This window comes from Arvicanthis niloticus, chromosome 12 (genome assembly GCF_011762505.2).
Source record: "Arvicanthis niloticus isolate mArvNil1 chromosome 12, mArvNil1.pat.X, whole genome shotgun sequence".
In the NCBI taxonomy this organism is placed as follows: Eukaryota; Metazoa; Chordata; class Mammalia; order Rodentia; family Muridae; genus Arvicanthis; species Arvicanthis niloticus.
In genome coordinates, this window is record NC_047669.1 from 44,055,347 (window position 1) to 44,081,967 (window position 26,621).

Here is a 26,621-nt window from a genome sequence, read left to right on the forward strand (position 1 = left end):
AATATTAATTTTCTATCTCAAAAATTTTTTCCTTTTTTTTTTTTGTTGCTTCAAATCAAATTGGCTTTTCTTCAAATCATTTTCCTTTAGCGAAATGGAAGTTTAGTTAAATCTCTATAGACTTGCCCAATCACACTTTCTGTCAGCATACTTAGTTCTTTAATTCTCTTTTGTGGTCCATTCCAAGTGGCAAGGTGGCTCTGGTGATTGCTTATGTAAACCCTATGCTGAGGGCCACGTGGGGTACCAATCCCTTTACCCTCTTTGATGGTATTTCCATGAAACTAGATATTACAGATGTGCAGGATACATTGCAAAGAGTCATTTCCATTTCTTCTCAACATTTTTTTTTAGAAGTATTCATTTTTGTATTATTCTTCCATCAACTGTGAGAGGAGTTCTATTGGTCCATGCAGTGGTAGAGATGTGGACTTGGCATACCTACCTGTAGGAATCCTGGGGGGCAGAGAGCCTCCTGCAGTCACTGGATGTGGCGCTTGGATGCCATTTAAAAACCCAGCCCTTAGGAAGCTGGGGCAGAAGGCTTCCACCCCAATCGCAGGGAAGGATCCTTGGAAAAGATAAAAGTTGATGTCAATCAAAGTCTTACTCATGAAAAAGTTAATGATTATTTGCATTCGATTAAACCTCAAATCAATAATCACAATAAACTTCACAAGAAAGTTATGAAATTAATGTATTGGGCTATAGTTTTTTTCCCCATAGATTTATAAGAACATTCTATTCTTGAGAAGAAAGCTCTTCTTGCTAGTTATATCATCCTGTTGAGTGCTATAATAAAATGTCCCTCTTTCTCTTCCCCTCCCTCTCACCGTTCCCTCTCCCATTCCCTCTCCCCACTTTCTTTTGTCCTCTCTCTCCTTATCCCTCCTCCCTTCCCTCCCTCTATCACTCTCTGCTCCCCCACTTTCTCTTCCTCCCTACTTTCCTCCCTTCCTCCTTTTCTCCTCTCTTTTGACACAGGGTCTTACTATGCAACCTTTTCTGGCCTGGAACTCTCTATGTCGATCACGTTGGCCTCAAACACATAGATACTCACCTGTCTCTGTCTCCCCAGTACTGGTATTAGCACAACTACATTTAGCTTGAAGTTTCTAAATCTATATTTAGTTCTAAGAGTCAGGCTATGAAATGACGAGGCAGACAGGAATGTCAGTCACTGATACCATCTGCATTTTCCACAACCACATGAATGATAAATATGCAGACAATTGTCCCAATAACATTTGAAAGCTATGTTGTGCCAAAATTCAACAGTGCTTTGCTCTGTAGGTATCAATACCAATGGCTAAAATGAGCATAGCATTTTATATTTATGCATATTTAAAATACTTATAAAACAGTAGACATACACCACTGTTCTTAATTCTTCACACATTTTTGTTAAGGACATGATGAGAGTTTGCAAAGGTAGAACCATTTTCCTTTATCTTTTTATGAAGTAAAACAACAGTAAAACATTTGGAAAATATTGATCAAATTCCATAATGAGTCTCGGAGCAAAAGGGTATTAGCGTAGAAAAGCACTTTCATCAAGGACCAATGTTCCTCGAACTAACAAACTGAGGTCTAGGGATGTGAAGTGATGTCATAGAGTTGACCAAGGGCAAACTCCACTGTGGAATGAAAATAAACAATGACAAAAAAAATCCCTATTTGAGAGATTGCTATTCTTTGTGTATGAGTTAGAAATTACATTCTAAATTAAAACACTAAAAATTGGTACCTCAATGACTTGTAGATAATATAATCACTCTGAAGAAAATTTGATGTTCACTAAATATTACTGAGTGGACAACTCTGGTAATACAGATGGGCAATCTAAAGTGAAATTCTAATTGATCACAGGAGGCACAATTCACTGAGGGCATCTATCTCATTTATGCCTCTAGAAAACCTACTAGGGTAAGGAATTGTATATGTGGTGTCCTAGAGGGAGAGTCTTCCTACGCTGTGGCTTAGAAAGTCCCATATTTGTGAAGAGACTTTACTCTGTCTTGTGGTTTGAATATAAAGTATTCTTCACAGGCTTTTGTCCTTGGGCACTACTAGGACACCAACTAGTGATATTTTAGAAGATCGTGGAACACTTTAAAGATGGAGTTTTGCTTGAAGAAGTGAATCACAGTGGCAGAGCCCCGAGAGTCTGAAGTTTGGCCTCAGTTCCTGACTACACGGCAGAAGTACTGTGATTAGCTCCCTTATATCATTATAGCCATGCCCCTTCTTCAGCCAGGAGCGACTGTATCTCCTCAAACTATGAGCCAAAATCAACTCTTCTTTCTTTCTTCTCTCACAAGCATTTGGTCACATCAGAAAGACAAGTAGTAACTAACATACTGTTTGCAACACAGAATCTTTACCAAAAATAGGTTAAAGTTGGAAGCATCGCGGAACTTGGGTCTGATCTAATAGCAAAGCTGAAGTACTTTCAACGTTGAAAAAGACATGTGTCACACACACCCAGGGGGAGGCCAGAGAGGGTTCAGTCAAAATTTCAAGGAGTAGTGAAAGACATTCATTTCTTCTTGTGATTGCATGAAGCATTCATTACTGATCAAAAACAGTTCCTGTTTGAGTTCTCCTCCCATAGAAGGCATTTTTTATATATTGAAATGCTTTCTTCATAGTGTTTTCTGGAAAACACTATGGCATTTTTATTTAAAGCCACGAAAGAAATGATATTGCTATAATGGAAAAAAATAATGGCAAGAAATACAGATTTTATTATATACTATGACAACTAAAGTGGCATAGGCTTTATGTGTATATTAAAAACTAAAGGTTTAGCTGACAATGATTTATTAAAACCAACTAATAGAAATATTGGTTCAAGTATATTTTATATTAGGGAAAAGAATAACTTAGTCACACAGAACAGTGAATTAAAAGGATATAAATGAAATGACCGTGAAAGCAACTTAAAGCGAAGCTATTCTATTCAGAGCAGTGACTCTGAGTAATTTACATATGGTGCACATGTCGAGATGTTGACTTGTATTTACTATTTTTGAGAACACCATAAAAACTACCAATTTAGAAAAGAAGCTCATTATTTAAACTTCTTGGGAAGAACTAAATACAAATACTACTTTATTGCACCGATTACATTGATTACTGTGTGCTATTGTGACAGCTGTCATACCTAATAGCAGTTTTCCTTCCCCTAAACTTACTGCACCTTTCACAACGACTTCGTCATGTTTCTTTACTGAGGTTAAAAATGTCTTTCATTTATAGTAGTGTCTGCTTCTTAAAGAAATGTCACTTTTAAAAACGCTAATATAACCCCGTAAAAGTTCTATGCATGAATACACATTCAGCTGAAATCAGGCATTATGTGATAATTGTATCATTTTTTTCTTCATTCATAGGACTTTGCTGTAGTAATTATTTAAAAACGGCCACTGGTCAGGCCGACTATGTAAGCTGCAGGTTCTTTGCCTAGCTAAACCATGTGTGCGCAGCAGGCCCAGTAGAAAAATGAGACTCTAATGTTTAAAGATTAATCAAACGCTTATATATTTGGTAATGATCAATAACAAGATGCCCATACAATCAGAAGTGTGACCCAATACCCATCCTAGATATACCAACTACCTTTGACTGGCAGAGACACGTGAACATTAGCCTCCATGTTCACCTCTCTCTCCCCTCTTCCCTAGCTCCTCCTTTTCCTTCTCCTCTTCCTCCCTTACTCCTCTTCTTCCTCTCTTTATTACTCCCACCTTAGCTCCTCCTACAATAGGGAATTAAATTTTCAGACTTGTTATGGGCTGAATACAAAATTTCCCTCACAGGTATTTGTTTTCACTTGTTTGTTCCCTAGTAGGTTGGGTTATTAGGGAACTTTCTAGAAACTTTGACAGGTGACACTTAGCTGGAAGAATTAAATCACTTGAACTAGGTCTTTGGGAATATCTTACCCTTAGACCTTTGTTGCCTTTCTCTTTCTGTTCCCTACACACTAAAAGATAAAGAAGAGATAGCTTCTACCATATGCCCCAGTAACATGACATTCTGTCTGAGCACATGGAGCCAGGATGAAAATTTTGAGCACAAATAAATTATTCCTGTCTTTAAGTTGTTTTCCTTGAGTATTTCACAGCCACAGTAGAAGTAACTAACACAGGTGAGTTGATATAAAATGATTTTAGCAGGTTCAATCAAATTGCTCCAGTTGTTCCCATTCGACTTTCATTTTTTAATTGTGAAACGTATCAATAATTTATTCTGTATTGGAAGTCACAATGTCTATATCTATGGCATGAGAGTTGTCAATTTCTTTAAGTCTCAGTTTTAGTTACAGTAGAAGAGTCAATATTAAATATTTATAGCATGAATACTTGTATTTCTGGCTTGTTAGTTTCTTGAGTCTTTCATTAGAACAGTGGCTCTCAGGTTTAGTGGTTTCAGTATACTTAGAACATCATAAATTAGGATGGGGGAAGTCATTAGAGGTGCTTAATAGAGAGAGGGTTGGAGGCCCTTGCAATATATAATGTACTACTATCAAAAGGAAAACACTGTCTCCATATGCTAGGAGTACCCACTAAAAAATATGCTGTAGTAAAGTATGATTATTGCAGAAGAAGCAAAGAAAGATTCTAAGAGTCAGGGCACCAGGATGTCTGTTGCCAGAGAATGTCTTCTGTATATGACAGGGAAGCTACACCCAAGAAACCTCAAAAAATACAATCACCTAAACTAGATCTGCATAATGACATCACTGATTGACATGCTCCCATGGTAGGGGAAAAACTCAAAGCCCTAAACTAGATCTGCATAATGACATCACTGATTGACATACTCCCATGGTAGGGGAAAAACTCAAAGGATGCCACTCCTAGATGAAGAGCTAAATGTTTTGTTTGTGGAAGAGGAAGACATTCTTCTCCAGGGGCAGACTTTCTAATAAGTTATGGATCCCAAGTGGTCAGCCTTAAAACACATGCATGACCACTAAATGGACTCAGCAGGTTTTTGAGCATGCATGCATATGTATGTGTGTACGTGCATGCGTATGTAGTGTGTGCATGTGTGCTTGCAAGCATGCTTCTCTCCCCCCCCGTATGTGTGTGTGTGTGTGTGTGTGTGTGTGTGAAATTGAAGAGGAAGAGGTATGTATTTGAAAAGGAGTTAGGGTGTAGAATGGAGGTGTTGAATGGGGAGAGAGACGAGTAGAAATGATATGATACAATGCTCATGTATGAAATTCTCAGAAATAAAAGGTTGCTTTCTACTAGTTTACGTACTGAGACTACACTGTAAAAAGGAGAAATTGAAAAGCCCTGCATTCTAATCTCTGACTTGATTGCATAACTCAAAATTATGTAGGTTTCTATGTCTGAAAGTTAGCCAGCTTGCAGAGTAACTTTTCTCAATAATAAAAACATATTTGATACAAACTCTATGAAACAAAATCCTGTTTCTAAGTTGATATTGCCCCTATGTCTCTGGAATAGCTTTGCATTAAAAATTAGGTGTCACTAGGTGCTTGTGTAAACATAACACACAATGGCAGAGAATGCTTCTTTTTAAAATGAAAGTGATAATGGCTGCTACCTAACAGAACTCATTTTTAGGATTCAGTTAAAGCAGTGATAGCCAGTGTTATTATGCCACCATTGTAACATCACAGTAAATCTGCTTTAGGAAGGAACTATAGTTTAAAAAAATTACTAATAAAATTTTGTGGTTGCTTCTTCCATATATACTCACAAGTCCTTAAGAAAATAAGAATTTTAGAAAATATTTATAAAATAAAAAAAATCCATCTTTAAACACAATGTGTCAGTTAATTTATCGTAACTAAAAAGTTAAATGATACGGTGTCCCCTCTAACCTATTGTGATACAGTTCCTTGATAGGGGTTTGTAAGGTGAAATTTTTGCAAGTAACCACGTGGATCTATGTGTAGAAATTCATCAGGCTGGCTTAATTAAGGACAAGCCATCCAGAATAGCACTTAAGAAGCACATGCTCATGTACACGGCTTTAAGAAGGTCAGTTTGCTGGTTTCTATCTGGTCTGCCTATCCTGAAACTTCTACAACAGTGAGTTTCCTTTTGTAAATATTTTCAAAACTTAGGGTGGTTGGTGTGCTTCAGAGATTCAAGAAAATGGGCAGAAGGAACTCAAGGCCATATATATATATATATATATATATATATATATATATATATATGTGTGTGTGTGTGTGTGTGTGTGTGTGTGTGTGTGTGTGTGTGTATGTGTATATGTATATATACATACATATATGTATGTATCTTTGTATATGTATGTACATTTTGAATATTTTTTGTTTAGCCACAAACAAATACAAAAAAAAAATATACTCTTAGTACTACTACTTGGAAGGGTTGCTCAAACATTTTATTGTTAGAGGTGGTGTAAAACCAGAGAATTTTGAAAACTACTTTGGATAATGCCAAAGTGTTGGTAAAAATACTTTATTTCAAAGACTTGAATAACTAGATTAGAATTTTGTAGTGATTATAGTAGACTTTGTTACTTGTATACAGATGTTCTCAACAATGTAAATACATTAGAAAACATAAAAAGACACCATGGGGCAAACATGATTGGAGTGTCCATACTTTCATGAATTCTTCATCTTATTCCTTACATTATGACAAGAATTATGTAGTCAGATATGAAGAGGAAAGAACACACACAAATATTAAAAATAAGGATTCACTACTATCAGTTACAAATAATTAGCATTTTATATCACTGTGTATTGTTAATATTACATTACATTGTCAAAATAAGTTGAGTGTAGTCAGACCTGAAGTTATTAAATTTGTAGCACCACTATAAAAATATTGTTTCAAAAATAGTTTCATTCCACTTTTATATTTTTCCTTCCTTCCTTTCTTTACTTTCTTTCATCCAAATTGGCTTCTGCCTCTTTAATGCTGGGATTAAAAGTGTGCAACATCACACATGACTCTACATTCTGTATTTTAGAATAAACATAATAATATAACAACCACAATAAAGTCATTTGCATCTATGACAAATAAACACAATCCATGTAGGAGACACTTGTAGCTCAAAGATGTTTGCTGATGGGACTAATCTAAATTAGTACATCTGAAAAGAGAGTATGCATATCAGGAAGGATCCACTCCTCACCCTGTAGCTGCCTCATAGATGCTACTCCATGGCTAGGCTTTGGATTAATGACCATGCTTCTTTTCTGTATTTAGAATATCTTCAATATGAAAATGAAACAGTTAAGCCAAATGCTATTCCAAGTGTTGATTTTACTGAGGCATACCCACTTCTGAATGCTCAAGATTTTCTACTAATCTTCTCTCCAGTTTCACTAGTTCTTCTTCTTCTTCTTTTTTTTTTTTTTTTTCAGATTCCATAAACATTCCTTTATTACTTCTGGAACTGGTGTTTTCCTTTCTTCTCTTTTTCAGTTACAATATAGTGCCACACGTTCTCTAAGAGAAGGGAGGTCATATACATTCATGTATGAGAAAATATTACCAAGTTTCTGATATTCTACCAGTACCAAGGAGGAGCAATCCTAGTCAGAAGAGCCGTCTTTCTATGCAGCACTGGAAGAACGTATCTTTAAGTCATAGAGAGCTTTGATTTGGCTCCCTCACTGATGGTATGCATAAAGGCCGAGATTGTCAGCCAATATATACTTAGCATCGAATGGTTTATACCTTCCTTGTGGCACTTGAGGCCAACCAGTCTAGTCTCCTGTAACTGTGATCAAAAGTCATACAGAGGATAGTTTCAATAAACGTTAGTTGAGTACGTGTTATAAGAATAAAGCAATTGAAAGTGACGTATTCCTCCTTAGGCAAATAACTTCCTAGGATCTAAAAAACTTGCATGCTCAGTTGATTTCTAGGTCAAATTATTTTCTTAGAAGGGAGGTAATTTTTATTCAGGCTTAAACTATGGAAAATTTCCCCTTCTCAGGGACATCCCTATGCCTTGCCTAGAGCCATCCTTGTTACTGAATCTCTCTGGGTCTATGGGTTGTAGTTTGATTGTCCTTTACTTAATAGCTAAATATTCACTTATAAGCAAGTACATACTATGTTTGTCTTTCTGGTTCTGGGTCAGCCTAGTGAGAACTCCAAGTAATAGAGGACATGGAACCTGAACAGGCCATATTCTCTAACCAGGGAAGGTTTCCAAGAGTGGGACAGGAACATCAACCCAACCAAAAATATACAGCCTTTGACCTACAATTTGTCTTGCTTGCAAGATGTGCTGTGGGGGTGGGGGGTGGGGGAGGGGAGGCAATGGTGTTCCAGAACTTGTGAGAGTGAACAACTAATGACTGGTCTAACTTGAGGCTCAGGCCACTATAGGGAGCCCATGTCTGACTCTAGCTAGACGGGCAGGGACAGGAAGCTGGATAGTCCAGAGAACTAGGGTAGAGCCAAACAAGACTGGCAAACAAACAAACAAGACCAGAAAAACACCACCACCACCAACATCAGCAACACCCCCCCCCAAAAAAAAAAAAACCCAAACTGAAAACAAACAAATGGAAAGAAGAAAAAGAAAAAAAAGGAAAAAAAGTCTATGACATGATTTCTAATGATTTTTTACTATACTCATAGATTGGTGCCTAGCCCAGTTGTCATTGAGAGGTTTCTTCATGAAGCTCATGGGAACAGAGATATACAGCCAAACATTATGCTGAGCTCAGGAAACCTGCTCAAGAGGGGTAAGAAGGAATCCAGGAGCCAGAGGGGTTGAGGAAACTACAAGAACATGGTCTACAGAATCAATTACGCTGGGCTCAGAGGGTATCAGAGACTGACATGGCAATCCTGGAGTCTGAACTGGTCTGCTCTAGGTCCTCTGCACGTATGTTAAGGCTGTTTAGTTTGGGGTTCTCTGGGACTCCTAACAGTCAGAGTGGGGGTGTCTCTGATGCTTTTTCCTGCTCTTGGGACCCTTTACCTCCTACAAGGTTGACTCATTCAGCCTTGATATAACAGTCTGCACCTTGTCTTATTGCATCTAGTTAAGCTGTTTAGTTGACATCTCTGGGATGCCTGCTTTTTTTCTGAAGGGAAATGGAGGAGCAGTCGATCTTGGGGAGACAAGGTTGGGGAGAGGTGGGACTGGGAGCAATGGAAGAAGGGGAAAGTGCAGTTGGGATGTAGTGTATGAGAGAAGAATAAATAAAAAGAAAAATCATTTTAAAATTATTACCAATGATAAGTGAATTTAACTAAGCTTCCAAAGTCAAGTTCATTTAAAATTTAAATTGTATTGGATATACAATAAACAAAGATATGGAAAAACAAAAAAACAAAAAGTGGAGCGACTTATTCATCTCTCCTGTTCATTCACTAACCTATTTGTATATTCAGCAAATATCCATTAAAGCATAAATTCTGGTATTCAATTCTAATTAAATAAGAAAAATATTTTTGTGACCCCATTGCTTTCGGAAAATAGTTCTAATCTAAGCCAAAGTTACAATCACAAAATTTTATGTATTTAATAAATTCATATACATGGAAATACTTTTGTAGTTGAGAGTTGGCATGTTTTCTCTATAGTTGTAGACCTTACCTCAATACAGATTCTTAAGAACATTGTAAAATTAAAAATCAAGGTGAAATTATTTTGCTCTTGACTTTTTTAATCATTCAAGTCACAGTAATATAACTTTTAGATATATCTCATCTTGTTAATTTTTAATAACTCATAGTCCAGAATTGGAGGAAAAAGGACAGAGACATTATTTCAGTTATTTCTTCAGTGACTTTAAAACAAATTTTCTTCTTTCCTCAGTTACTTTTAAATGATATAATGACAATTGTTATGCTTTGTTTAATATTTGTAGCAGCAAAGAGAATTAAAAGACATTAAAGTTGTTTATAATCTTTCTTAAAAAATGTAGGAGCTGAATATAAAATCAACTCAAACAAGTCAGTAGACTTTCTCTACTTAAAGGATAAGCAGGCTGAGAAAAAAAAAATAGGGAAATGACACCCTTCACAATAGTCACAAATAATATAAACACCTTGGTGTGAGTCTAACCAAGTAAGTAAAAGATCTGTATGACAAGAACTTCAAGTCTCTGAAGAAAGAAATTGAAGAAGAGCTCAGATCATGGAAAGATCTCCCATGCCCATGGATTGGCAGGATTAATATAGTAAAAATGGCCATCTTGCTGATAGCAATCTACAGATTCAATGCAACCACCATCAAAATTCCAACTCAATTCTTCATAGAGATAAAAAGAGATAGAACAAAACAGCAAGCAACAGATTGGGAAAAGATCTTTAGTAATCCTACATCCAATAGAGGGCTAATATCCAATATATACAAAGAATTCAAGAAATTAGACTTTAGGCAACCAAATAACCCTATTAAAAATGGGGTGCAGAACTAAACAAAGAATTTTCAACTGAGGAAACTTGAATGGCTGAGAAGCAGCTAAAGAAATGTTCAACATCCTTAGTCATCAGGGAAATGCAAATCAAAACAACCCTGAGATTCTACCTCACACCACTCAGAATGGCTAAGATCAAAATCTCAGGTGATAGCAGATGCTGGCAAGGATGTGGAGAAAGAGGGATACTCCTCCATTGTTTGTGGGATTGTAAGCTGCTACAATCACTCTGGAAATCAGTCTGGCAGTTCCTCAGAAAACTAGACATATTAATGCCTGAGGACCCAGCTATACCACTCCTGGGCATATACCCAGAAGATGTTCCAACATATAACAAGGACACATGCTCCACTATGTTCATAGCAGCCTTACTTATAATAGCCAGAAGCTGGAAAGAACCAAGATGTCCTTCAACAGAGGAATGGATACAGAAAATGTGGTACATTTACACAATGGAGTATTACTCAGCTATTAAAAACAATGAATTCATGAAATTCTTAGGCAAATGAATGCAACTAGAAAATATCATGTTGAATGAGGTAACCTAACCGCAAAAGAACACACATGGTATGTACTCACTGATAATTGGATATTAGCCCAAAATCTCGAAATACCCAAGATACAACTCACAGACCACATGAAGCTCATGAAGAAGGAAGACCAAAGTGTGGGTGCTACGTTCCTTAGAAGGAGTAACAAAATATTCATGGGAGCAAATATGGAGACAAAATGTGTGACAGAAACTGAAGGAGGGGCTGTCTGGAGACTGTTCCACCTGGGTATCCATCCCATGTGTAGTCACCAAAGGCAGACGCTGATGTGGATGCCAGGAAGTTCATACTGATAGGAGCCTGATATAGCTGTCTCCTTAGAGGTCTGCCAGACCCTGACATATACAGAGGTGGATGCTCACAGCTAATCATTGAACTGATCAAGGGGTTCCCAATGGAGGAGTTAGAGAGTAGACTGAAGGAGCTGAAAGGGTTTGTGGCCCCATGAGGAGAGCAACAACATTAACCAACCAGAGCTTCCAGGGTCTAAACCACCAGCCTGGAAAGCACACAGAGTGGGACCCATGGCTCCAGCTGTATATGTAGGGGAGGATGGCTTTGTTGGGCATATGTGGGAGAGGGGGTCCTTGGTTCCATGAAGGCTGGATGCCCCATTGTGGGGGAATTTGTGGGAGGGGAGGTGGGAGTGAGTGGGTGGGTTGGGGCACATCCTATAGAAACAGGAGGAGGGGAGATGGTATAGGGGGTTTCTGGGTGGGCAGAAATTGGGAAATGGAATAACATTTGAAATGTAAATGAAATATTCAATAAAATAGAAAAATGTAATATATATTACATGTGTGATATAAATGTACATATATATTATATAAATATACATATATATGATATTTTAAAAGAAAGCCTTAATTTTCTTAATGATAAGGTGATAAAATTGGGTCAGACTAACTTACCATGTTTCCTTTATACTGAAAAAAATCTGTTTACTTAAATCTCATTCCATTTGCTGATTTGAATGGTTTTTGAATTTTTCCCAAGTGGGGTTTCTGTCTAGTGGTTGGACTTATATTTGTACTTAGTGGGTCAAGGGAAATTAATTACCAGGTCAGTGCTCATAGGTATACTAGGCTGAATAACAAAATTTTCATGTCCAAGGCCAGTAATGATGGATACATTGCTCTTTTATGAAGCATATTGGAAATACTTATGTACACAGAAAGTATTCAGTGACTACAGTGTAAATACTTTTCTCTTTCATCTTCTTTTGACTCCCAGGACCCAAAGCTCCCATTCTATTCTCCATCCTCCTTTCCAAGCCCCTTCTTTGGAAGGCCTTTCTGGCTTTGGCAGGCATCCCTTCCTTTGTTAGAGGGTGCTTAAGCACATCTGGCAAGAATTCACTCTATTCAAGCCTCTGTGCCTTCTTAATCTTAAATACTGTAACAGAGACACAACATCACCATAGATACGGTGTTTATTTTTCAGTTTTTTTGGTGCCAATCTCAGATGCCTTTAGGACTTTGCCAGGTGCAGTAAATAAGTAAATCAGCCTGTGACAAAGGTATTTAGATGAAATGAGTGTAAATGTTCTGACTAAAAAATGAATCCAAATGTTTAGAAAATGTTTTAAAAACCAAAATGGTGCACATCTGGATGATTACCGCCTATGGCTGGTGACTGGTGACTGGTGACTCTGGCTTACACATTTTTCTTTCTCACTGGGCTGTGATCTCTGTATAATAGGGTGAAGGGACTGGAAAGATGGCTCACAGGATAAGAAAACATACTGTTCTTGCAGAGGATCCATGTTTGGTTCTCAGCGCACACATCAGACAGTCCACAACCGACTGAAACTCGATTTCTGGACTGTCCATTGCCCTCAGGCCTCTGAGAGCTCTGTGGTGCACATAGGGTCATTCAGGTACATAGACACACACACAAATAAAATGAATAAATCTCAAAACACGGACACAGATGAGTGGATCATACAGCTCCTGTTGCGTTCCACACACCCATCCCCAAAACTTGCTCGATGTAATATTTATCAAGCTGAATTAAAATTATCATTGCATAAATGGTCCAAAGGCAGTTTAACTTTGTAGAAACAAAAGATTGACTTTTCTCTATGGTAGAGCTTACAGGACTATGTATGCTTTAACAATGTACATAGCCTCAAAATGTGGATAATTATCAGAGTTTAATGGGGCTTAGGCTTTTCCACTTTAAATGCTCATGAAAAGTTAGTGTTCAGGACCTAGGGAGAGACTTTGGTTCGAAAATTTGTAAAGTTCTAAGAAGCAATCTGAGAAGTAAGGATGAGATGAATGAATCTGAAAAGCATATTGCTCCCATGATGCCTTCCTTCATCACCATATTCCTACCCAGCTATTGCTTTCTAGGCTCATAGGATTTTTTTTTTAATTTTTGTTTTTCTTTTTTTCTTTTGTGGAACTAAAGTAATCTTTTATTTGTCTTCTTAAAATAAGAAAGGTGGGCCATAATACTTGAAATGCAAAGTCTTATCCCTCTTGAAAACCCATCTTGACAGCCCAGTACCATTTTTATTAATTAACTTTACATCATGACCACGGTTTTCCCTTCATCCTCTCCTTCCAGTCTTCAACCCCACCTCCACCTCTGCAGTTTAAATCTACGTGTTCTTAAAAGAAGTCCTTTTATACCTCAGGTGCTAAGGAGTTGTTAAACAGAACTTACCAACATGAAAGGGAGCAGACCTAGAGCTCTTTAGCTTGGTAGCCAACGTGTGCTATGCTTTAATATTTATGAACTGTGGGTCTGTCTTCCACTTTATTGCCACAGGGCTTACAGATTTAGCACAGTAGATAAGAGTTAAGGAGGTAGGCCGTGTTTGTTCTTGTGTTTTGTGGTGTGAATATGCCAAGGGAGTGGCACTGTTTGAAGGTGTGGTTTTGTTGGAGTGGGTGTGGCATTGTTGGAGAAAGTGTGTCACTGTGGGGATGGGCTTTGTGACCCACCTCCTATCTGCCCTATCTGAGAAAGTCTTTCTTGGCTGCAGTTGGATCAATATATAAAACTCTCAGCTCCTCCAGCACCGTGTCTGCCCGGGCACTGCCATGCTTCCTGTCTTGATGATGGACTGAACCTCTGAACCTGTAAGGTATCCCCATTTAAATGTTCTTTCTAAGAGTTGCCTTGGTCATGGTGTCTCTTCACAGCAATGGAAACTCTAACAAGACATTGTAACCTTCGAAAGAGGTGGAGGATCAGACTGGTCATCACTGCTCATCTCTATCCTGTTGTTACAGACATGACATTGCTGCTCCAGTATACAAAGCTTAAAAGAGAAAGTGGATGTTTCGTTTTATCCCCAGATGTGATGATAGCACCCTTGTTAGTGCTAGTTACAAACAAATGTTACACAAATAAGTCATTTCTTATTTAAGACTATTTAACTCATTAGGTGGCAGTGAGTTGGCATGTGTATGGCAAAGATGTGTGCAGGATGAATGGGGGGATTAATCATCCATGATGCTGAACACTGGTCTGACTTTGAAATGCTCAGGGAACACAATCAACATCAAAACAATTGTAACAGCCAACAGAGACTAGCACCAAATGAGGCCATGAGGACTTTTTAATCTTTTGCTGGGACATGTGTGTAACAGGCTGGGTCCATCATGGCAAGTGCCCTGACAGCAGTAAGACTATGTCTGCTTTGCCAGCTAGACATTGTCAGCTTGAGGTCAGCTTATGGGATTTGTTTGTGGACACTTGTCTACTCCTCTGCAGGGTTCTTTCTAATGCTGAGGTGGAATCTTCACAGTTCCAGACAATTAACATCTCCATTCCTTCTCAAATTCCTGAGGTTGAGTACAAACTCAGGGCATTTGGATTGCTTCAAATCTTCCCCATTTTATGACATCTCTACCTATTCTTTGTAGGCATTGGTTACCCTTTCTACAAAGTGAATATCTCCCCTTGGCCTGGCAGTCCACATACGATGGGAAAACACCACCTCTTCAAAGAGGGTTTCAATTTTTCCACTTGGTGTGGGTGTGAAGCCACACATTCCCTCTGAGATAAGAGCAGATTCTGATGCTAAAGGTATCTGTTGCCACATCTGTCATGGCACAATTATCTGCACAATTTCGCACAAGCCAATTAAAAGCTCCTTGATTCTCACTTTTCCTTTTGATAGTACGTAGGGAATACTATTCAGTGAAGACAGTTATTTGACACAGTGTTTATAGGGACCTGGCACAGAATAGTCCACATAAGGCCGCACTACCACCATTTTTAGTGTTTTTCTTAATTTCACTTCCAAGTATTACATTTTATTGTCATTGTAGGAGAGTTATTTCTTGTTCATGACATGCCTTACTTTAATTTATTTGCAGCAGCTTCTTATTTTTATATTTCAAGCAAACCTTGGCACAATATAGGGCACAAAGCATTGGACTATACAGGCAATTGTCAAAATGGGACTTACAAAACTTGCCTGTGTTCTTTGTGGCATTGTTACTGGTGATTTGATATCGATTTTTAAAGGTCAAATAGCAAATTCATGTAACGGGTTGGCCAAGTTAGAATATCGTTAGAGTCACAAGAAATATGATATGAAGCCATACTTGCAAGCTCATGTGTTGTTTCTTTATTCCCACACTGAGAGGGGGACAGAGAGTCACACTTTCAGGCTTACACACACACACACACACACACACACACACACACACACACACTGCCTGCATGTCTCTCTGCATTGCGTATGTTCCCTCTCTCATTTGTGTGTGTAAAAGGGAGGGAGAATGTTTTGACTGAAAAGCGTTCCTATGAGACAAAAGGAGAAGGAAGCACAGTATCAGAGATTCTAGTCTGTGTTGGGAGGGACTAAATGACCTATCACTCCCCTCCCCACCCCCCCAAGAGCCTCATTCTAGATGGAAGTCTGAAGTTGAACCCCCTCCCTGCATGTGTTTGGTAGACAAGGAACAGTGGTAGGTATGTCGGGCTCTGCTTCATCTAAGCTCATAATGTGAAATGGACTTGAAAAGAGTCAGATATTACATATTTTAATGCATTTTAAAAGTTTTATTGTAGCTATCCATTTTAAGGCTTGATACCACTGAGGGCCATATTAATTTAACTTTCTGATCCAATCTGAGCTAACATTCATTCCTTTAAGGGAAACCAGGAAGTGGAAACAGACACTAAGAAGCCAGAATCTTAGGATTTTCAGCCGTATTTGCTGGGCATACTGAAATAGTGTTTCCACCTCCCACCCCATCCCTGTTTTTGCTCCTTCTTGCTGTGCCAGTATGCTTGCCAGTGGGCAATCCTTGAATCCTAGAAGGCTGAATTAAAAATGGGGCTCCAAGTACATCCTGTTTGGAAAGAGGAGATTCAATGATCTTGTGAAGAGGGAAAAGCTAGCAGGTGTTGCTCCATACTGTTGATGCTCTCTTCAAAGCTAATGGCAACACACTTTCTGACTATATCACTAGATCCTGACTTATTAGCTCAGTCATGCTTGGTATCACTCTTCAAATGCTGGCTTGGATCAGAATCTGGATAGTTTGCCGAAATGGTCGAAGGAAAACGTGAGTGGTTACAGTCTCTTGGACACAGTGACAGTGTGACAGAGATGGCTCTGATATATGTGGACAGAAAGCCATTGGAAGATGTCTGCCTGCATTTTAGTTCTGCATGGCCCCTGGACACCCAAATACTTTCTAAGCATTACTTATTAACCCGTGACTCCATGAAAACAGCTAGTTTTCAAGACCAAAACCCACAAATGTCTGTAGTGTTAATAATTAAGAATAGAATAGGATTGAGTCGAAAGTAAGTAAACATTTATATTTCCAAGTGAAAAAAATATTGCTGTCTAAGTATTCTATTCCAATTCACTACTATTTAAATAGGCTCACTTTTTGGATATATTATTATGCTGAAGTTTTAAAGATGATGCTTGTTTACTGAAAAGAATGAAGGAATCGAATAATGTTTACTATAGTATGGCGAAGATTTCAACATTTTTTTTTTTTATATTTTCAGTGTGTAGAGTATCATGATGCTTCCTTTTTTCTATTTGATTACAAATAACAAAATAATCATCTTTCTCCTTGGACTTGTGTGTGTACTCTCAAACAAAATGGTTCAGTGTTTTGTCTGGGTCAGTGGGTAAGTACTGTGTCATACAAATGAGTCCAAAGCATCAATACGGTTGGGCCAGTGCAGAAATAAGGAGAAGAAAGTACTCCCTGGAAGGAAGCTGTTCACCCATGTGAGGCAAATTTAGTGTGTTGGATGAGGTAATTTACTAAATGGTACTTTAGTGCCCTAGAAGACTTCATTCACCTCAGTTGAATGAGCAGCTGGATCAAACTCAATTATGGAGACTTACCATTCATACTCAAAGGCATATAGATCTCAAATTGAATGTTCCTTAATTGGGTGCACATAACTCCAGGGTAACCTGGGTACAGGACTGAAATGTTATAAATGAGTGCAGCCTAATTAGAAAGATTTAGATCAGCATGCCTTCGAATTTCATCTTCACTACAGTGAACGACTAAAGAGATAAGGTACTGAAAAGAAGAAAAAAGAAAACGACAATATTGTTCAAGTGTAATCACAAACTCTGAGTCTGGAGAGATTCCCAGAGAGTATGTATTTAAGTATAAACTGAGCTTTAATCTAGGAAACTGTGCTTATAGAAAAATGCTGTTGTCAGGATAAATATTAATAGCTAGAAGTAAAGAAATAAAAACTGAAGAAAAGAAATGATAGATGTTTGAGTTAATGACATGCATCAATGAGAACAACTTTCATAAAAGACAAAATTGTGTGTGTATGTGTGTGCGTGTGTGTGTGTGCATGTGTGTGTGCATGTGTGTGTGCATGTGTGTGTATTATGTATTAAAAGCTTTCAATAAAGCTTAATAAATTAATAAAATAAAAAAACTCAATCTGTTTTTTTATTTTTGCTTTGAGACAGGGTCTCACTATATAGTTCTGGCTGGCCTGGAACCCCTATGTAGTCCAGTCTGCCTCCATCTTACAGAGAACTGTCTGCCTCTGCCTCCTGGGGGCTGATATTAAAGTGTACCACTACACTTTAAACTCAGTCTTAAATGCAGAAAATGTTTCAGGTTTCTGAGCATTTTTTTTTCTTCAAAAAAAAACTGAGGAAAACTGAGGGAAGCCTCTGACCTCTTGCTACAGACTTCACAGTGTTAGAGATGGAAGATGTCTCAATATTGCTCACTTTCTGAAAACATGATTTCTAAGCTGCCTTTCTTTTCATTTACTAGAATAACACCACTGTTCATTTTCTAGTTTCTCTGTGTATTCAGATGAAGACATGGGATGGAGCTGTTCAGAATGGCCTTTGGTGCTGCTCTCTCCTGCATGCTGCAGGCAGCTACCCAGGAAGAAGAAGCCGCCTGCACCTTTGAGGACTTTGAAGTCATCCCACTCTATCTGACTGTTCTCACCTGGAAGATGCTTAAGTATGAGAGAGATAATCTTTAGTTTGTACAACCATGGCTATTTGTAGTTTTTCATCACTCACATTGTCCCTACCTGGAAGCATGCAGTCTTGTCTGTCCTCTAAGATTTCTGGTCCTCTTACTAACTGTCAACACACTATGATGAAGTTCACTCAGATTTAGAACTTGAAAAAGATTTCACACTCATCAGTGGGCAGTTCTAGACAATTCTGCTTTTATATCAGCCACTATTGCAGAAATCTGATCACTAGTTCAGACACCAGCCTCCTACCTGGAACCTTACAGATCTGTCATCTTATCTCAAAATAAATGAAAAAAAACCTGTCATGTTGTAGCATTCAATCAAAGCTCCAGAGAGATATTCCCTTTTATTTCATACATAGATTTTGATCATGGACTGTTTCTTCCAAATTCCTCCAAGATCCCCACTTCACCACACCCAACTTCATGTTCTCTCTCTCTCTCTCTCTCTCTCTCTCTCTCTCTCTCTCTCTCTCTCTCTCTCTTTCTCTCTTTCCTCCTCTCTCTACCCCCTCTCTCTCCCTTTCTCTCTCTCTGTCTCTCTCTCCCTCCTTCTCACTCTCCTCCTCTCCAACAAAAAAACAAACAAACAAACAAAAAACGAAGCAAAAAAACTAACACAAAAGTCTAAAGAGACAACAAATTCAAATCAATACAAGAGGCCTCCAGAAGTTCCACCAGTAGGACCCATTTTGTGAAGGTTTGCCTTGTTGATAGGAATTAACACAAAGAACCACAACTGGACAATAGTTGGATAGTGAGAGAGTTTGGAACACTCAGTCCTAAGGATCCTTAAAGATCAGGAATCTTAGTGGAGAGAAGGCAGAAAGATAGTTTGAACCAGATGTGATGGATAGCTCCAAGGAAGCAGTGTTTTCCAGACACATTAGGTCTGGAAATAGCAAGTATGATATACACATAAGAAGTCATGAAGTCAGAAGTCTGGGACAGCATGTTCAAGACCTCTGTGGGTTCAAAATGCACAAAATCTCCTTTCTTTTTCAACAGAGAATGAATACCCAACAAAAAGAATGACATTTAGAAGTATCTACTTGAGTTTTATTGAAAACCATTGGCAATTTTGCATCTCTATTATTGTAAGTAAATAATGAGAGGGAGGTTAGATTTTATTCTGAACTAGTAAGGGTGTGTCTTGCTACCTCCGTGAGGAACTGTGCTTTGATTGGCCAGTCTCACAAAGAGCCACCAACTCTGAAGAGAATAAGAAAGAACATACAAATCAGATAAGTCTTTGAAGTTTTATCAAGATGGTGGAATGCTTTACATATACTTGGGTTCAAAGCTGAACTTAGTGTCTTCCATTTAGCTGTCCAATGAATACAACAGACACAAAAAGAAAACCTCAGGAAACAAGGGCATGTGTTTTTCACTCTGCTCTTGAGTGAACTGAAGAGAATTCCATATTCAGTTGTGAATAGGTTTTTATGGTAGGAAGGATCTTTAACTCTATTGTTTATTTTTATTTTTTTTTGTTGTGTATGGGGATAAACCACCCCCTTTTTATTTTATAAAGATATTGTTTTTAAAACTTAAAACTTTAAGTTCCATGAGCCTCTTCCACAGTCCCTTGTCCTTGACAGTTATAAGAAATCCCAATAATGTGGGTAATATTAATTTGCTGACAAAAAGTCTCAAATGCTCGACTGCAATAGCCAGTTCCATTATCTGTTTTTATTTATTATTATTATTACTGGATAATTTATTTATCTACATTTCAGATGTTATCTCCTTTCCTTATTCCCCCTCCAGAAACCCCTTATCCCATACCCCCTCCTCCTACTTCTATGAGGCTGTGCCCCCACCCACCCATCCACTCCCACCTCCTCGCCCTGGAATCTCCCCACACTGGGGCATCCAGCCTACAGGACCAAGGCCCTCCTCTCCCCCTGATGCCTGACAAGGCCATCTTCCTCTACATATCAAGCTGGAGCCATGGTTCCCTCCATGTGTGTTCACAGGCTAGCTGTTTAGCTGGGAGCCCTGTTTGGTTGGTATTGTCACTCTCCCCGTGGGGTTGCAAGCCCATTCAGCTCCTTCAGTCTTCTCTCTAACTCCTCCACTGGGGCCCCTTGTGATCAGTTCAATGGTTAGCTGAGAGCATCCACCTCTATATATGTCAGGCTCTGGCAGAGCCTCTCAGGCGACAGGTATATCAGGCTCCTGTCAGCATGCGCTTACTGACATCCACAACAGTGCTTGCATTTGGTGATTGTACCTAGGATGGATCCCCAGGTGGGGTAGTCTCCAGAAGGTCCCGCCTCCAGTCTCTGCTCCACACATTGTCTCCCTATTTGCTCCTGTGAGTATTTTGTTACTCCTTCTAAGAAGGAACGAAGTGCTCACACTTTGGTCTTTCCTTGTCTCGAGCTTCATGTGGTCTGTGAATTGTATCTTGGATATCGGGAGCTTTTGGGCTAATATCCATTTATCATTGAGTGCATACTATGTGTGTTCTTTTGTGATTGGGTTACCTCACTCAGAATGATATTTTCTAGTTCCATCCATTTGCCTAAGAATTTCATTGTTTTTAAAAGATGAGTAGTACTCCTTTGTGTAAATGTACCACATTTTTTTTTTTTATCCATCCCTCTGTTGAAGGACATCTGGGTTCTTTCCAGCTTCTGGCTATTATAAATAAGGCTGCTATGAACATAGTAGAGCATGTGTCCCTGTTGTATGTTGGAGCATTTTCTGGGTATATGCCCAGGAATGGTATAGCTGGATCCTCAGGAAATACTATGTCCAATTTTCTGAGAAACCGCCAGACTGATATCTTACTCAAAATTTCTTTTCTTTCTTTTCAGGTTCTGTAGTCAAAGATAAAAAAACAAAACAAAACAAAACAAAACAAATCAAAACAAAAACCACCACCACTACCACCACCACCACCAACAACCAAACCAAATCAAACCAACAACAAATAACAAAAGACAAAACCAAATAAAACCATGACAGAAATCTCAGGAGATCCATCTGTCCTTCACACTAACCCTGGACTTTAACAATGATATGCTCTGAACTCCTGAACTCAGAAAAAGAAGGTGATGTGGGCATTAAACAGAATTATACGGATATTTGGTACAAGAAAACCTATACTTTAAAAAAATTGTCAAGCAAAAAGTATAACTAGCATAAACACATAAAACACCATTGGAGGAAAAGGATATCTAATTGGAACATAATAACCGTATCTTTATGAACACGAAGTGGCAGAAGGGGGTTGAAAAGCTGCTCCTGCCCTTTGTGCTGTTACGGTGGCTCTATGTCCAGAACCCCTTTGCAAGCAACTGTCATTAACCTATATTTCACATTGACCTTGATGTTTATGAATTCTGAAGAGCAAACAATTAGTCTTTTTAGGTTTTTAATGTTCAATCTCAATTAAAAGCTATGTAGCCGTAAGTTCCTGGCGAATTCAAAGTAAGAAGAAACTGGGTCTAGCATGTGCCTTTCATGTGCTAGAAACAGAGGGCTTTCATTAGCTACTTTAAGGCAGTTTTTTTTTTTTTTTTTGGTCTTTGGGAAATAATAGTTATGACATTTGTATAATTTTTTCTTCTGAAGGTTACAACGTAATGAAATAATAATAAGAAAAGGGCATTTGATATAATAAAGCAATAGCCAGGTCACAAAGAGAATGGCTTGTTTAAAGGTACCAGAATTGAGTGTACAGCTTCAGAATCCATTAATTAACACTAAATTTGGGGATATATGTATGGTATATATGTATGTGTATATATAAACAAACCTCTCAGAGACATTTGTAAAGGCACACCTTTCTCTTGAACCTTCTTAGGTTAACCCCTATGGTGTAATTTTCACCATTTCACCTCTAGCTCTTATCACTCTTATTTTTGACTATTCTAAGAGTCTGCTAATTGGTCCCTCTGCTCACTCCTTCTCGGTTAGGACTGAATCTCCAGGTTTGTAATAACCCTGCAGAAATATTTTGCAAGAAGTCAGATTGCTTCCTTTAATGAGTACTCGCTTCAATGACATGGATGATATATGTGAGTGTGTATGTTATATGTCTATATAACTGTGTATGTATGTGTGTGTGTGTATGTGCATGCGCACATGTGTGTGACGTGTGTGTGTGTGTGTGTGTAATCAGACAATTCTATTTATCTCTGGCATCACCTCTGAATTTAGACTTCTAACTTCAAACTTGTTTCTCCAGATGGCAGAACTGTTATCTTAATTTTTTTAAACTTTCTATTGCATTTGGAGATAAACGTCATAGTTTAGCATTTAAGATTTTCCAGAAAACATTTGAACTAATTCTTAAAATTTAAATTCTGAATCTTCCTCATCTAAGCCTCATACTTAAGTGAGACTCAAGGAATAGCCCTGCCCTTGGACCTGTCTGCTCACTTTTTTTTTTCTATCAATGACTTTTCTGCTGTCCGATATCATGGTCAAATCGCCACCTTCTTCTCATTTCATATTCATACCTCTTCTCCTCCCATAATTTTCTTAGCCACCCAATTCTTCAATTTTTAACATTTGTTTTCATGTCTGTTCTACTTAACACTAATTTAGTTAAATTATAGCATTTTTGATGATGACCAGGTGGGGTAAACATGAAAATAATGGGAGGGCAATACAATTAAAAATAAGATTATTGCTGGGTGGTGGTGGCGCACACCTTTAATCCCAGCACTTGGGAGGCAGGCGAATTTTTGAGTTTGAGGCCAGCCTGGTCTACAGAGTGAGTTCCAGGACAGCCAGGGCTACACAGAGAAACCCTGTCTCGAAAAACAAACAAACAAACAAACAAAAAAAAAAGAAAAAGAAAAAAAGAAAAAGAAAAAGAAAAAGAAAAAGAAAAAGAAAATTATTCGTGCAATCTGGAAACAGGGCCAACAGACTCTGCTTGGGGCTTTGGGACTTCTTTTGAATATTATTCACAGAATATTCAACAGATTTTGAACTAATAAAAATCATGGTGAGACATGTTATGGTTTCATGTGCCTCTAATTTCAGCATGAGATGTGCCTGTGAATTTAAGGATAGTCTAGTCTATCTACTGTCTATATAAAGAGTTCACAGCTAGTCAGGGCTGCAGAGTGACAGTCTTAAATAATAAAATAGCGATGGCTATTGATGTCACTCATCTCTTGTCCTGCTAGGGTAAGTTGACTGCAACCAGTATCTACAACACTACCAAGAAAGAGATAGCTTTACATTCCAAAAGTGCATATTTTCATACATATTTTGTAAACCAAAGTAAGTATCAGAAAGTATAAAAATGCTGTTTATCATATAAGCTCAAAGTTTTAAAAGTATGCACATCGAAAGAACAACGACTTCTAAAAGTCTCATCTCTAATCTTTTGTTAGGGAAAGTATTTTAAACAAAATGTATGCTCCAGTTGCTACATTCACAATTAGTCTTTAAAAATACCATACCATAAATGTATATTTAGTTTCCCCCAAAAAATCTCATGAAGAAGGAAATATTTCATCACAATTCACAGAGAAGTAAATAGCCCAAAATTCCCCCTATCAGTGGCTGAGCAGAATATGCAAGTTGACTTTAGAGTCTGCACTTTTAATCATTTCTTAGCGATGCAAAAATCAATGGTTTGCATGCTTTCAAGTGTATTAGTACACGGGGTTGTGGGGGCACTATGCAGCTCATTCAATATTTACCCCTAGTTTGTATTTTCTGTTTTCATTATTCATTAGTGTAGTAGTATTTATTGAGCACTGATATGCCATATGGGGACATGCATATCATGGAGAATGCCCTTGTCTCCTTGAGGTAACTGGGAAGGCCAATGCAGACTGACAGACACTCACACAGTTTTAGGTGCTGTACTAAGGGCAAGAACTGTTTCCTTTGACCAATGTGTTAGGCTTTTGAGCCTTTTCTGATTATTTTGAATTTGGTATCTCTCTCTCTCCCTCTCTTTCTCCCTCTCTCTCTCCCCCCTCCTCCCCTTTGACTCTGTCTCTTCCTCTCTCTCTCTCCCTCCCCTCTCCCTCCCTCCCTTCTATAAAACCCAACTTGGGGGAGGATCCTGTTGTGTCTGTTGAACAAGAACACCCCACCCCTCATCTTTTGAACCTGCTCATACTGAGTACTATCTGCCTGACCTGCAATCTTATTCTGCCTTGATGTCTCTTCTTAGCAGTTTTCTATTCACTGGCTCCACCTTTCTCCATTGCTCTCCATGTTTTATCACCTGCTTTTACGGAAGCTGCATCAGGTCTTTATCCCTTCCTGTACACCCCACTTATAGTTCTTATGCAATCACCATGCTCTTCCTTGAATAAAGTCTCCCTTTCTAGTAAAATCTTCTTTAACAATAGATGTCTGAGTATAGTGCTGTGGAGACCAAAGGAAGCTCTGGAAAAATTCCCAAGTCAAACCTAAACAGGTCAGGTGTTCCCCTTTGGAAAGAAGGCGTTCCTGGAAGGAGGAACTACTCTGAGGAGCTTGCTCCAGGTGGAGAGTCTTGAGCGGTTGAACACAGCTAGACTGTAAGCTGTGATTAGCAAACTTCCAACTGGGGAAGAAGTGCCTGAGCAACCTGGGCTTGCAGAGCTCTGCCAAGGAACTTGGCTGCTCCCCAACAGACTGTGGGGAGCCTTGGAGATTGATAAAGCACAGCAGGGATGTTATCTGCTGTGCATTTTCTGAAGTTCATTTCTCCAGTAGTTCAAAGGGTGAATAGGCACATAATGAAAATGGAGGCAGAGATGAAAATATTTTAAATTATTCTAAACAAACAAACAAACAAACTGTACCTGGTGTTTGGATATATTAAGAAAAATCTTTCTGGTTGTTGAAAGACTTCCCCTGCTAGTACCCAGTAAGTCCTTGAGGATGGTAATGTATCTCTTTTTTAGAGAGTGACAGAACCTTTCTGCTCAGTTGCCTACTTTAGTGACTTATGACAAGAATTAGATAGTGATGGAGGTAATATCTTCTGAGGCTGGTCATTCTTTGAGCACATGGGGTGCTGTACATTGAGTAGCGCTCTCTCTATGCCTCCCAGGACCAGTTGGGTGACTGCATTGCTCAGCTGGTGAGCTGAGCAGTCTCGGTTCCTGTCAGCTTGTCCGACTTCCTTTGGTTCATTTTAGTACTTGGAAGATTATTAATCAAGTCACTGTTTTTATTTTCTGGGTATATCACAAGCTTAAAAATTTCAGGTGATCTCTTCCTTGCTCCCTATTTCCTAACTCTTGTCTTAATAGCAAATAGCAAAGAGCAATAAGCAAAGTCCTATCACACTTCAGAAGGCAGTGTTTTTTTTTTCCCTTGCCATTCCTATGCTGGAAATTTGACAGCCAAAGGTCATCCCCAATACTCAAATCTCAATGGACTTACATTGGCTTACCTTTATTCTTGAAACCTGAATAATAGTCATTGCCCAAACCACTCTCTGTTGACCCTCCGGGACTCTCTTCCAAGTGTCCCACAGTGGTGTGCTTTGCCTTCTGTTTTGGGACTTTCAAATATAATAGACTTTATCATCCAGGCCTTTTTCTGCGAATCCCCTTTTTGGCTTAAACTTGGCAGGTCGTCTCATTAGAGAATATACATGATTTCAAGATGGAGGTGAAAAAGAAGACAGATATCACAGTGAAGAAGACAGAAGAAATGAAGACTGGTTCTGGATTTGATATGAACAGAGGGAGACAAAGATATAGCGAGGTTGAGTTCCTTTTTAGCTTAAGCTGTATATATGACGTCTGTATAGAAAATATAAATAGCAATTTCTTGAAACCCAGATGCTGGTGGAATCCACGGATGGTGCTTAGTAGCCACAGTGAACAGAGAAAGGGCTAAATATGTGATTCTAGCAACATAGAAAAACAGAGGAAGAGAATATGACAAAGAAAGCAAATATGCAGTCATATAAAAAGGGGAAAGCTGGAAGAGCAAGGAGTCTAGCACGGTAAAGTGGGCTTTCTAAAGGGAATAGGCAAAAGGGGCCAGGATTGCAGTCACAGGGAGATGATCAATTGACTGTTCTTATTTTGAAATATCAACTGATTGAAATATATAAACATAATATTTTGACAATAAATACTGACTATTGTTTGGTTTCTGGACCTCAGGACAATGGACTGAGGTGCATAACTTTCAAAACATTTCAAAGCAGGTTCTCCCAGCATACGTCAGACCCTATCTGGCATATTCTGT

At 38.5% G+C, this 26,621-nt stretch overlaps 1 protein-coding gene across 1 annotated transcript in view; it reads right to left on the bottom strand.

Annotated features, from left to right (window-relative positions):
- Epha6 (EPH receptor A6) overlaps window positions 1-26,621 on the bottom strand; it is an 851,223-nt gene that overhangs the window by 167,756 nt on the left and 656,846 nt on the right. The window contains exon 12 of the mRNA XM_034515065.2: window positions 446-571. Coding sequence (XP_034370956.1) covers window positions 446-571 — 126 coding nt within the window. The remainder of the gene's footprint in view (window positions 1-445; window positions 572-26,621) is intronic.